The sequence below is a fragment of the Gobius niger genome (genome assembly GCF_951799975.1).
Source record: "Gobius niger genome assembly, chromosome: 19".
NCBI classification, from domain to species: domain Eukaryota; kingdom Metazoa; phylum Chordata; class Actinopteri; order Gobiiformes; family Gobiidae; genus Gobius; species Gobius niger.
In genome coordinates, this window is record NC_136870.1 from 15,241,121 (window position 1) to 15,255,154 (window position 14,034).

Sequence of the window (14,034 nt, forward strand, 5' to 3'; positions counted from 1 at the left end):
GATGAAAAATGTGACCAAAAGTGATGAAAATATGCGACGAAAAAAACTAAAATGTGACAAAAATGCAGCAACAATCTTCTCAGTTTTGTAGGGCTTAGCTTTCAAATCAGGCATTGCTCTTTCTGGCCTATCGAGCTTTTAGATTTGCTTAAGCTGAACTGGAGAAAATGTTCAGGTGGGGGTTAAGAGGTTAAACAGATTAGGCCCTCATCCAAATCCATTCTTTTATTACACACTGCAATAATAGCATTTTCTGTGTTCAAGCTGGTCATGAGGAGCACGTTTTGTTTTGCCTGCAACAGTATAGTTCAAAATGCTACGCAGTGCACCTTTAAACTCTGACGATTAAAAACATTCACCTAATCTGTTGTGTCATAATGTTGCGGCCGGTCGGTGAAGGAGCGTGGAGACACTTCAGTCATTGTCGTGGCATTGTTGCTGACTAAGCCAACACTGGGCGGATTGTCTGTGCGAAACAAGAAGCCACCCAGACGGCCGCTGGACACATACAATGACCAGGGTCGCTCCCATTCTCATTGTTTCAGAGGCCGCGACTGACGCCACGTCTCGTCCCGCCGCATTTTGGCCCGGGACGGTAATGTCGGCTTGACCTCTCTCGTTTGGGCGACACAGAGAGGGACATCGCGCGGCAGTCGGCCTTTGTTTCTGCGTGCGGGAAACACTTTTATTAAGCTAGATTTTAGGAACATCTTCCATCTGACTGAGACTCTTTTTTTTTTCTTTTTTTTTTTCAAGTTCAGCCTAAAACAAAAAAGGATAGTGACTTTAAAATAAGCTCAGTTTTATTCTTTATTATCCTGTTTTAGTTTATTGTAGCCTTGATTTTGTCCTGCCTGTCCTGATTTTTGCTTGTAAATATATTAAAACATCTAGTCAAAAATGGATTGAAAAAGTCTACTTAAATCTAATATAAACCCGTTATGAGTGAATACAAAGACAGGTGAAAGGTCATTTGAGTTAGTTGTTGAAAAGCAAAGAGCAGTCTAAGCTCAGTACAAGTCCGTACAGCCCGGGCCTCTGTAGGTAAAGTCCATTAAACTGTGTGTCCTGACCATGGGGTCGCTCATTAACGTGGACAAGGCCGGCCCTCCCAGAGTCCGGCTTCATTGTGCGTGAGTCCAGGTGCACGGCCCTTTCAGACCACAGGAAGCCCCCTTTATTCCAGCGCCTCAAAACGCAAAGGACACGTCAAAGAGGCTGAACCTGATCTGTCTCTCTCAAAGACTGACCCACCGCAGCAGCTCCGCATGAATATCTCTGGCCTACAGCAGGAATTTAAGGCATTGTGTCGGTTGGTTTTTAAACACATTCTTGTCTGTTTTCAAATCTCGAAACGTTTTTTTTTTTCTTTCTGAATAACATTTCTTAAGTGAAACAAGTGCACCTCAATGGAAGTCAGAAAGCAGGCTCACTTTGGAAAGGCTCAGGTGGGAGGTCTAGGCTGCCGTAAAAATGGCCAGATTCCATCACTTCCTCCTAAGTAATTACCATACACTTAGTGCAAGTGCCCTCCCTCTCCTCATCGCATGCTTCACTACCTCACACACACCGCACAATGAGAGACGCAGCCGGGAAATGGTTAACACTCCAGCCATCCCCTGCTGCCAGTGAAAGCTCATAAAACAATGGAGACATTGTTGGGCCGGGCCTCGGCTCTAGACCGCGGCTGAGTGCATGTGCTGTGCGTGCGCATGTGAGCGTCAGGAAAGCAGTTGGTGTGTGTGCTCTTAACATATGCGAGTTTCTGCCCCAATTCCCAGTCAAATTAAGAAACATGATTCAATTGGAGTGACTTTGATTGCTGTTTCTCAGTGGTTAATGTGTGATTCTAGAGGTGCGTTTGTGCACGTTACAAGGCTCTGATGAGGTCTGTCCACACTCGCCGGTGTTGTGCTGTCTGTTGTGTGGTTAATTTGCAACTGTCACTGCATTAACAACAGAATTATGAAAATGGGCAGCCCTTATATGTTCGTCCAGGAGAATAATGCCAAATTAAAACGTCACAATGAAAGGAGAGTTGACAAGCAGCGACTGTCTATGATCTTTCCCTCAGGAGCTGCGCGAGGTAGAAAAATGTTTCTTGAAGTCTACCCCTCAAAAAATACACATCAATAGGTGAATAAATATTGAATAACTTTCAGCCAATGGCATAAAAGTTCAGGAGCGGCAGGTTTGGAGGCAGCCTGCGGGGTGGTCAGGCACTTCAAAGGCAGCGGCGTGGCCCCCTTTGAGGGCATGGTAAACAGGGGCACATGGCCTGCCCTCCCAACGACCAGCTGCGTGAGGTCACTTCCTCTTCTCTCACTCAGCGCTCACAGCCTTCAGCCAGGAGCCGGCAGCCACATCCATCTCCTCCAACACGCCTGCATCAGTGTGCAGCTCTATCACGGCTTCATCTATTACTGACTTTCTACGCTTGCTTCAACTGTCTAAGGGTCACAGGCTTCAGATCGCTGTTATCAGCCAGACCCATCGACGGCGTCTTATCACTGCCAATGCAGCCTGCGAGCGCTTGCAGGCAGGGAGAGGTCAAGGTGCTGAGTGTTTCTACGCATTTGTAAACAAATAGAAACTACCGTTTACAGCACAATTTATTGATAAGGAGCTCACGTACGGGAACAGGGAGGCCATCTTGTATTTAATAACGGAGTGCGAGAGAGAGAGAGCGTGAGTGAGTGAGTGACACCGGTGGGAGTCCGCGTGGGGTTATCATTGGCATTCACGCGGCTGTCCACACTAATCTGACTCTTCTATATGTACCACCGTCAGAATGATGCAAACCAGGGAAACATTCACTCACACTTCCTGCTCGCTGAGAGGTGGATGCTGGAGCAGGGTGCAAGGAGCGCCAACAATACAAGCTGCATTTCACATTCAATTTCATCACTTGTGCTAACAGCTAGTTGTGTGTCTACGCGGCAACACTGAGATGCCTCTGATCTTAGCAGCCTGTGTACTCTATCAAACGGAACACATTGGGGCAGGGCAATATGACCACAAATATTACAATATATTCCTTTATATTGATCACTGTCAGCACTTGTAACAATATTCATTTAAGGCACTCCCGCTGCTCTGTTCTGTCCCAGCTTTGGTCTGCAGCTTTCACCCTAATGGAGAAATCAAAGGCACCAGACGCTCGATAACTTTCCAACACATCTCTGCGGTTTCGGCTTTCCTAAATCATCATCACTAAATCAATTCACATAAAAAAATCTTGTAAAAGTCCAAAGCTATTGCAATAATCCACGCTGAATAAAGGGAATGTCGAAATGTATCCAACGTACTTGCATTACTGCCCCCCGGTACTAATCTGCACCACAAAGAATTGAAACTCCATACTTGAAATACATTTTTTGTGCTTTGACCACTTTACTACAATGCCGGTGCATCCAAAAAGATCTTTAAAAGTTGCCATTTAAGTGAGTTGCTCCGGCGGTGGTTTTGCAGCATGTAAGGTGGGAAGTATTTACAGCGGCGTGACTCACCGCGCCGCAAACCTCAACTATTTACCTGCAGCTTTTGCAACCCACGACCAGTTTAATGACTTCACAAGAGCTGCCTTCTCCGAAAATACAAGAGCAAAGGAGCACCCTTGAACTCTTTTGATATAAAAATAACGTTAGCATCACTAGGAGGTATAAGGAGGGCCTGCTGTTCGAAATACTACCGCCGCAACCATTGATTTTTGATGACGATTTTCTTTCGCCTTTTCATCCTCTGGTATTTAAAGGGCCAACGCAAAATTGACTCTCGGGGTTAGGTTTTAGGCATGTTGTAATGCTCACATTTACGTCAGAAACAGGCCCACAGTGGCGTTTTGTTTCAGTATTTCTGCATATGTCCATCTCCCTTTTCCGCACTCAAACGCCAGCCAACACTGCGACAAACGTCATACAGAGCAATCCATGAATCCTTCACCAAACATGTTGACGTGTTTTTACTCTGCAGCTCTGGGCACTGGAATAACCAAAGCAAGGATAGCGGCCACTGCTGGTATTTTGAATTAGCTATATTTAAAGCCACACTGCGTAACATTTCACCCAATAAAAACAATAAAATACAAGCATCTTTTTGAACACAGATATTTTATCGTTCAAAAGATTTAAAAAAAAAAAAAAAGAAGAAAAAGAACAAGCAAACATGTGTATCTTTGCTGTGAGCGGCTCACCAATCCTAAGATCTGACTTGTACCTATACTGGGAGCGGTACGTCTATAGATGTTGACTGAAGGCGGCCAAATATAAAATTTATAATTCATTCAAATCTATTCTTTCTGTGTCTAGCTGGTAATTTTTTTACTGTTTTGTAACAGCAACAGTACGATCCAAATATTACGCAATGTGCCTTTAATAAGATCTCTTTAACATACAACAAGAATATGGCTACGGAAATGCTTTATTAATAAAAGTTGAGAAGTCCTATTTCCACAACACAACAGATCAGTCCTTTTACTACCAACAATCTACTTTCACAAGTGCTGATCTATATTCATAAGTTACAAACTCAGAGGCCTGGCATATCAAAAAATCATTACACATTTTCATAAGATATGTAGAAAAACTCCGGAACAAAAGTAACAACTGTGCCAATATTGGCTCAGGGCATTCTCAGTCACCTCGCTAATTCTGCTCAATCCCCAACTCTCATTGATTTTCCTGGCTAACCCTGTGACCACACACAAAACACCTCCCAAAGTTCAACCTTTTTGCTGACCTCTTCAAAACTTCACGCCTTTGGCTAGCCGCTAAGTTCGCGCTTGGTGCTCGATCTAGTGCTCGCTATCCTCCTCAGATATTGACATGCCCGAGGAGGGTGCTCTGTAATTCGTATGTACAGCCAATGCCCCCGATGGCTGTCCAGGCAAACTCCACAGCCAGAGCGCTCCTTCAACTGCACGGATAGGCTAATCAATGTGCAAGGAACGCCCACACTCCCTTACGAAGACACTAGGCAACACCAGCCCGGATTCTTACCGGGTCAACAAATAATTTCCCCGTGATTTAACTCAATGACCAAAACGGCGTAGCTGTCGCCATCTCTGGAACACCCAAGGAATAACATACAATAGGTTGCGTTCACTTGACCTTATTCAAAAAACGCACAAGCGCAATTGTTATCAGCTGTAAGCAGTTATTTTTACACTCAATCCCTAATAGGATGTGGAGATTTCTTTCAAAAACAGTGAATCGCACATAGATTTAGACAGAGCCCTGCCATGCAATTTTAAAAATCAAATTCAAGGCTGCCGTGAACGCAACCTATCAATTGCCAAAACACACACCAGGAAAAGCAGGGTAGAGGAGAAGGTTTGCGGAGCGGAGGGATTACTTACAACGATGTGTGCCGGTGACGGTGACCTGGCATCTTTAAGTGCTTGTCTACTTTGAAGACCTCCTGGTTGAACATCTAGCAGGGGCCATTTCATCTGTAGGTACTGAATGGCAGAAAGGAAACAGAATGGAAAGAAAGAAAACAAAACATGTTAACAATGCAGAAAGCAAAAAATCAAATTAAAAAGACAAAAAAACAAAACAAAAAACAAAATAAAACAGGGGATTTGACAACATTTCTCACGAGGTGGCGTATGAGCTTGTGAACTGAAAATACATGGAACAGGTGAATCAAAATCTGAAGGCAGACGGTGGATGGAGTGAAGATGGCCTCGGGCATGCACTGCTAACCAACTGGCAGCTACTATAATCACTGAAGACCCACTCGAAACACAATGCCACACAAAATATTGTTATTTTCTTTTCATATTGCAAAGTAGTACCTTTGATCTCCAAATCTAATCATATGGTCTTTCATTTAAAAGAAACCGATATAGCCCTAGTTTCATTCAGTCAGTCCAATGTTAGGTTTGTCTTCATACATCAGAGGACAACATAAAATGAGGAAAGAATGGTTGATTAAACATAATTAATGGCAATTCAATTATCAGCTGTCATGAGAACAGCTTTCTTCTTCATCGATTTTCTCAGTTTTCAAAGAAGCTTAAAAAAAATATGGCAACAAACATGACGACTGCTGAATCAACTGGTGAAATGATGTTAATCAGAGGTGAGAGTCGGCCTGTCACGATAACAAATTTGCAGTTCGATATATTGAGGCAGGAAAGTATCGCGATAAACGATATTATTGACTCTAGAGATACTAGATACTGTCGATTCTCAGGCATAAAAATGACAGCAAACCTTTGTTCTAAAAGTGCATCATCATATCCTAAAATACCACATAAGATGCTATAAACATGATATATAATGAAACTCAATTTGCTTCAGTGAAAAATCCAAGTTTTACAAAGAAAGAATGTATATTGAGCCCGTTTATCTGTTTTTTATTGAACGATAAGTCGATATAGTATTTAACGTGACAGCCCTAGGTGAGAGAAGTTCAACAGTTCACACAGAATGAGATGATTTTTCCACATTCAGTGATGGATTAATAATGAAAGCAAAATCAAGCGGCGAAATTCCAGACACTTGAGTCGTGCGTGCAAAAAAAAAAAAGCAGAAGCAGCGAGATGGACGGGGTTAAGGTATGATCAGTCCAGAGCATACTGCCTCTGATGTGACCTGATGTCATAAAAGTGTCTTGTTGGCCTTTTTATTGTGAACCATAAACAGTTGGAGCATGGCGCCTCAACACGCTCCTCGCCGGGAACAGCGCCCATCAATGATTGACCTGGGCCTATCACAGTGTCTCCCTGCCATTCCACTCAGCCGCAGAGCAGCAGATAAGCTCAAACTGGGGTCATGAGAAACATCTGTGAGTTATAAACTGGGTGGAGGCCTTTTCATTGGATGACATGAGCAGTCCTGAATATTCTATTCCTATACTGTAATGTTTAGGACAGTGCTAGAACGACTTGCTTTTGCTTTGTTTACAGATTTGAATTGCGACCCAATACTGAGGGTCGCCATGGCTTATCAATGTCACAGGCACCTTGTCTGCGGGAAAGAGGTCATTGCTCTCCCAAATGTAAATAAAGGTAATTGAACAACAAAATCTGAAACTACAATTTGGAATCCATGTCCTCAAGTATAAAGTTTATCCCTCTTAGTCGATAGTACTACGGAAGGAGTTCAAATGAAGTGTTGAACTGAATTGAGTATTGTTTTTCCATTGCCAGCTCTGCAATTAACTGGGTTTTCCCGCCTAAAACCCATTGTAGCTGGGATACATTAAAGACTAAGTGAAATATCAATGAATGCTTTGCCTGCCCAGAGTAAATACAGAGGGAAACTTTACCTATTACTCACTTGTATAACACGTAGGACTGTCATGTCATTATCAGCCACATGAGCACCTTAGGTTACCCTCGGCACAGGCAGCAGTGCGGTGATGTGGGCACATTAGACTCCATGTCTTTGTCTTGCCGAGCAGCGAGGGTGAAACCCTGGTTTGTATGCAAGTCTGCAGAGTGTTTATGTGTGTGTGAGTCCGCGCTGGTCAGAGAGGGAGTGTGTCGCGACCCTTCCTGAGACTGTGTCTAAATCAGTGGTAATTAGCGGAGAGTTCACCGCGGGGTGCCTGCCAGTGCGAGACGCTGGAGGGAGTTATTGACTCCATGTCCTCGGTTACAGCCCCTGCCAGGGAAAAAAAAACGGCTTTCTGCCTGGTCTTTCTCCACCGCTACCACTCATTTATGACCCCAAGTCGGCTTTTACTGCTAAAAACCGGGTTTGTTTATGCTTGTTTGTATGTCCTGAGAGTGGAAAATGGAGAGGTTGTAAAAAGTCACGAATTGAGTTCTGTGGGTTTTACAGACCCCCCACGCTGGGTATTAATTGCCAAGAGAGGCATGGAGGTGGGAGAGTGGAGCGGGCTGGGCTGGTGCTAAGGCTGTCATAAGTAAGATCATCCAAGACCAATTAATATAATAAGCAACATTAAGAGAGTGAATAGCAGTAACAGTCGTAGTTCACTTCAGACAACAAGAAGACTTATTGTATGCTGAAGAAGGAATATTTAATAAGGGCATTATTTATGACAGTGAGCTGAGAAATTTGAACACAGCTGCTGTTGGCCCCTGAGGTCGAGGAGGTGGACATTGTGAGCAGGCGGTTAAGAAGCGTGAAGGTGACACCCCAGTTGGTGCTTGGGGCAGGGGGACACCGAGTGGGACTAAAGGGGACACTGCCGGAGCGCACGTTCTTACAAGAGGCTCCACTTCAGCTGAGCTACTGCAAGCGTTCTCACACACTAATCTCTGCAGCAACTTTTACAAGCATGCCAAAGAAAGCGGCGCCCTGGCAAGCGCCCTGCTTATCGACCAGCCCCTTTCTTGGCCCCCTTTCTCTCCCACCACTCACCAGCCCCCCCGCCACTCTGCCCAAGCAACCACCCACCCGCCCTCTGGCTGGACAGGCTGCCCACCCTGCTAACGGACGCACCGCTTGGGCTTGAGTAGGCCACGACCCCTGACCTCTCCGTGCAGCGCAGAGGCCCCATCCTTCCTCCCCTCCACTCCACAGTCTGAAAACTCCGCTGCTATGTGGGGGCCCCCCCTGGGTAACTCAAGAGCCATTCCGATGTGACAAATTGCCGCAGAGTTCCAGGATAACTCTCTCCGTCTCCCTCTCTGACCCCCCCTCCCCCCCTCCCACGCACACACAAACACTAAACATGCCCCTTTGACAGATCCTAACCCCGGACGGGCCACGCAGCGGTATGTGTGCTCATGCTCCCAGCCTGTGTAGCAGACGGCTTCCTGCTCGCTCCCCTTTCCCTCCTCTTTCAGCGTCGGACCCCCACCCTCTCCTCCTCACTGCCGCCCCAACTCAACGCTCAGCGGGCCGGTCCCACAATGGGCGCTGAATGACTCAATTGTCTCTGATGAAGTGAAAGACAAGGCAGTTCTCCTAATCCTTACAGAGTGATGAACTTACGCTTGTTGCCCTTGTTCTATTGGCGGGGCCGGTGCGAGTGTATTACGCCTGCTAGGAGCTTGCGTTATTTACATACTGAGCGATACTGCATCCGTCAAAAACGACCGCAAGATTCCAGCACAAAAGGATTAAAATAAAACAAAGCGTGCCCCTCATCAGTTTATTTTTAGCCATTTCTACTTCCTCTACCTTTCGAAAGTTCAGGCACGGCGCCGCCTTGCAGGAGCAGTCAGCCGTGTGTGTGAGTGACTGCTGCTGCTCTCGGGTTTGGCATGTTATGAGCTGGAGTGTGTTAACCCAGATCCGCACTGACTGTCATCACAATGACAACAAGCCGGGGCCCTGCTCTCTGTGTCACAGCCTGTGCAGAGAGAGAGAGAGAGAGAGAGAGAGAGAGAGAGAGAGGAACGGCAGGGCATCCAGGGTGCTCAGTGTTCAGTTCACTGCATTCAATAGTGTCCTTGTTACTAATTTAACAAGTTAGCATCAAAGCAGTTTAGCCCAAAACAGTCCTTTCTGGTTGTGGTGCGAGACGAGAATTCTCCAGAAATAAACCATTTCTTTCCTATCAAACATTTACCAAACGTCAATACGTGCTATTGACACGAGCGGGAGGTGAAGTTGCCCTCATCCATTTTTTGTGTGGATGACAGACAGGAGAGGAAAAGAGCTGGACTGTTGTGCTTGTTTCTGGTCGGCGCCCAGCTCTCGCTCCTGGACCTGATGTGTTTAAATCACAGGAGGCATGGCGCTCGCCAGCACGCAAGCCTGTCCGTTTTTGTTTCGGGTTTAGAGCGGAGGGCTTTGAACCAATCAAACGAGCAGGGGGGGTGGTCTCGTGTGCCAATGTGGCCCTGATGTGCGGGTCCACTTTCCAACAAGGGACAGGTGATGACGGGGGACTATACGGACGGGCCGGGGGGCGCTGCGGACATGTCAGCCATGCGAACAAAGACGGGCAGAGAGACGGGCAGAGAGCAGCTTGGGTTTAGGGTCGGCATATGGAGACTGGAAGCAGCTCCAGAGAATCCAACACATCTTTGGCCCATCTGTGGTTTCCTCGTATCGCACAAATGCCGCTTACACACGCCATCAGAGACACCCCTGACGCCCTTTCAAACATGCTTACCTGAACAACAACCCAGTTCTGAGCGCGCTCTCTGGCTGACAGGCCCCGTCGCTCCTCTGGGACAGCGCACAGAGATGGGATTGACAGCTTGCAGATTACACCAATCAGACTGTTACTATAAAGAGCTTTATTTAAGGCTCAAATGATCAAGGCTGGTAAGAGAACCAATTCAAAGCTCCGCAAGTCAACGGCACCAGGCTTAAAAGATTAGTCTATCCACTCTAAAACAAGTTTATCGCTGTAAAAACAAAAGCCAAACATATTGTCCTGGTCTGTGTTCTCATTTCACTTGTAATGGTTTCGGAACTCACAGCTAAAACCTAAAACCAATAAGAACTCTTGCAGTAAATGGAATTGTTTTTTAAGCAAAGCACAAATCTGTTTAAAATTTTCTTGAGGCATGGGAAAAGCAAGGCCCTCGCATAAGGGGCCATCATGACTGCTTTAGTTCTCCTATTGCACATTTTATGAGTAAATATTAAAGAAAAAACACCCCACCTGCTCAGATAGCCTGAGGCGCCGTGCAACCAGGAAAATAAAAGTAGGATGTGGAAGGCCTGAGGTTTGTGTGCCCTGGGGCAGGAAGGTCCACTGGGTGCACATCTCCTCCTAAGCCACGGCCGCTGGGGCTTCCACTGGCCCCCTCAGCAACGGGCTGTGGACTTGCTCTGAAAGCTCGCCTCCTCACCTCCTACTGCCTTTACCAGGTCGAGCTATAGCTCTATGATAAAACTACAACTGACAATCCTTCTACAACAATCCCGTCCACCAACTCACAAAGACTCAACTTCCGTACAGCAGCACTTGATATACGTTGTCTGTAACATACACTACAACTCTGGCAAAAAAGTGGGGCATTTCTGCAGACTTTTATCAGGTCTGTCCTGCAAGTGTGCCGGGCTGCCTTAAACACAGGTTTACAGGATAAGTATAACCTGGCTCTGACACTGTTTACTTTGCAGGTGTGGACAAAGTGCTGTTCAAACACCAGCTGACTGACCGGAAAGTTTTTAAGGGATTGCACAACAGAAAGCAGCTAAGAAAGTGCACACCACAGGAACAGTATACTCAGGGATACTTTTCAATTAGAAAACTTTGGAGATCACGTGTGTGAAGGTGGACAAGTGGACATTGTTCTCAAAAGAAATAAGGAGGTGACAAGAGTGCAGTGTGTGAAACTTCTCCAGGGAACCCACTCTGTGTGAGACTTGTGCCCCCTCCCCCTTCACTGTCCCTTTCTCTGTGTCATTAGAGTGTATCTTGGCTGCTCTATAAATAGTGGCGGAGGGTGAAGGCCAGCAGGAGCTGGCTAGTCTTCCATCAGGTGCACTAATGAACAGGCGCTCTGGCACCTTTAGCATCCGGCTCGGAGGCAGAATGCCTCTGCTTTCAGGTTTCTGCCACTTCACACACGTGTGTTTGTGGCTCTTCCATCTCACTGACACCTCCTTTGCTGGCGTTTCTTTGACTCTGACACAAATATAACCTGGACTGTGATGAGCTCTCATAGGCCTCCACATTCAGAGGGTACAGAAGGAGAGGGAGCCATAATACCCCACTGAAGCTTCTGGGAACTGGAAATAAAATTCACACAAACGTGTTAGTATTTGCTATGCTTGATAACTGAAAGAGTAATATTCTACTCAGGATAAGGTTTTGAAATGCTCAGCTAAAATAAAACCCTCATATTTCAACAGCAGCAGTTGTGGAGCAGAGTGGAAGAGTTCCAGCCCAGCACAAGTAAACTGGTGCACTTCCTGGGTAAAGATCAGGTTGGAGCACTCTGACCTGCGCAGCCCGGTGCAGGTGAACGTGTGCCTGAACCCTTACATGAGCCCAGGGCAGGGAGGGCTGAGAGCAGGACCAGCGTGAGCTCCTGCTTTGCACGCTCACCTTCAGCACAGGAAGCAGGGTGAGGGGCGTGGAGAGACAAGTTAAAAAGGCGAAGTAGCTGCTGAGTTCTGCTGAGGAGAGAAGAGAGCGCTGCGCCCACGTCTGCGCTCCTCTCCCAGTATTTGCTATTGTGCTGGAGGAGAGCTGATTGCTGCCCTTGATGTTGGGTGTCTGGTTTTGTTCTGTGAGAGTTCACATGAATTAGTTAAATGGTAGACTGGATATAAGAAAACTACGAAATATGCCTCAGAGGGAGAGAATGTGTACTCTTTGGCTTCAGAAAGACTTCCGATGTTTCGACGCCAACACGACTAACTATCACACAGTTCCACCTACACATCCTCATCAATCAGAGAGCATTATGTCGAAGGCATCACAAACACACCAACAGGCAATTAATCTTCACAAAAGCTTCAGAGGAGCCGCAAACATTGAGCTTGCTCTGCTTCTCTTTTTGACTTCCACACAACACCTAGAAGCAGTGCAGCCTCCATATTCATGAGACCGACTCCCTGAGCATCGCTAAAGCCGCGAATTTAAGGCTCTTGACTCAAATCTCAAAACTGGTTTCAGGTTATGGAGATATCACCCGACCGAAGAGGCTAATTCACCTGCCTTTGGCTATCTATTTTGGGTTTAATTAGCTTTAACCAAAATGACTATGCTTGTTACAAAACATGTTATTTGCTATGATAATGCGTGTGAAGGAGGGGTGAAAATTCCCACACAAGCAATTACATGCACACTCACACAGTGGGGTACTGCCGCTTTGCCACGACGGCTTAATGAATAAATAAGTAATAAGGGCTTGGTTACAGGAGCTCATTAAAATGGGGAGATGCTTCCGTGACAATAAGACCTGCGGAGGGTCAGGGGAGGCGCCCGTGTGGCCCGGTACAGAGTGGGTGGCTAATGTGGACCCCCCCTCCTCAATCTCCTGTACCTCTAGCCCTCACCTCCAAATCAACCCAGTCACTGATGGACCTTCGCTCACCTTAAAGGGCTTCCTCACCCGCACACACACACACACACAAACACGTAAGCGAGGCGGCGCACACACCTCTCTCGCGCTTAATTACCACTTAGCTCAATCACGTGCTGATCCGTCCATAAGAGAGCCCCCTCCCTTCTCCCCGCAACACAAACAGCAGCACACATGCCAATTATTGATGAATCTTTAATATGCCGTTTTACAAAGTCTCCATCTCATTTCCGACAACTGAGCGGGCGATTACTCCCATCCACACGTGCGCCTCAGAAACCTGGATCCGAGATGTTACACCGGGAAGCTGTAAATAACGATATTCCAGGTGCGTGTGTAAAAAAAAAAAAACATCTTCAGCATTTAGGTGAAGTGTCCAGAGCCATTTGAAAACGACTTATTTGGATTCTTTTTGCTCATCCTTTGCCTCACATGTCTTGCTTGTGTGTATAAAACCCCCGGACAAAAATCCCACGCCGTGATAACATGTCAATAATGAGCTGAGGCCATCTATTGATCAGCTTAATTTTGCATCTATTAGCTGGGGAACTGCTTGCTCCGGGGGCGAGGGGAGCCAGGCGCTAACACGCACCGACAGGCTGGATGGAGATCATTACAACTGATGTTCACACACACGCTGTGATTGACATGGAGATAAGGCAGGAGAGAGAGCGCCTCGCACGCCTCCCCGCACACTAAGCTAATGATACACCAAAACGTGCGCTGGCGGTGTGTACGGCTGCGCGGGCAGGAGCGCGCGGAGACGGCGTCTATCTAGAAAGAGAGTTGGAGCGGGGTAAAAAAAAAGAAGAAAAAAAAAGAGGAGAAGAAAAGCAGGGCCGTATGCCTTTGCTAATTGGCTCAGTCAGACAGGGAAGCTCATAAAAGGCAAGAAAGCATTTAGTGGAGCACCTCAGCTTTCTGGATCGCCTTATCGAGCCTGTGTCATTTAAATGCAGCCGACGACAACGCGGAAGACGCCGGCTTTGACCCGAGACGCACGGTTTCATCTAATAATACCTTCATTTAAAGCTCCCATTTGCATACAACACTTAGCGTAGGCGTTCATTACGAGATGCCTCCGTGATCGGAAGCTTCACTTGCCCAGTGTCGGC

General features: G+C 46.6%; 1 protein-coding gene across 11 annotated transcripts in view; it reads right to left on the reverse strand.

Moving 5' to 3' along the window:
- The window catches only part of tcf7l2 (transcription factor 7 like 2), an 85,961-nt gene that overhangs the window by 52,687 nt on the left and 19,240 nt on the right, over window positions 1-14,034 (reverse strand). For 9 of the 11 annotated variants that reach the window (XM_079577847.1, XM_079577853.1, XM_079577852.1 and 6 more), the window contains exon 4: window positions 5,357-5,458. The exons of the other annotated variants lie outside the window; for them this stretch is intronic. In XM_079577847.1, the coding sequence (XP_079433973.1) occupies window positions 5,357-5,458 (102 nt within the window). The remainder of the gene's footprint in view (window positions 1-5,356; window positions 5,459-14,034) is intronic. 11 annotated transcript variants of the gene reach the window in all.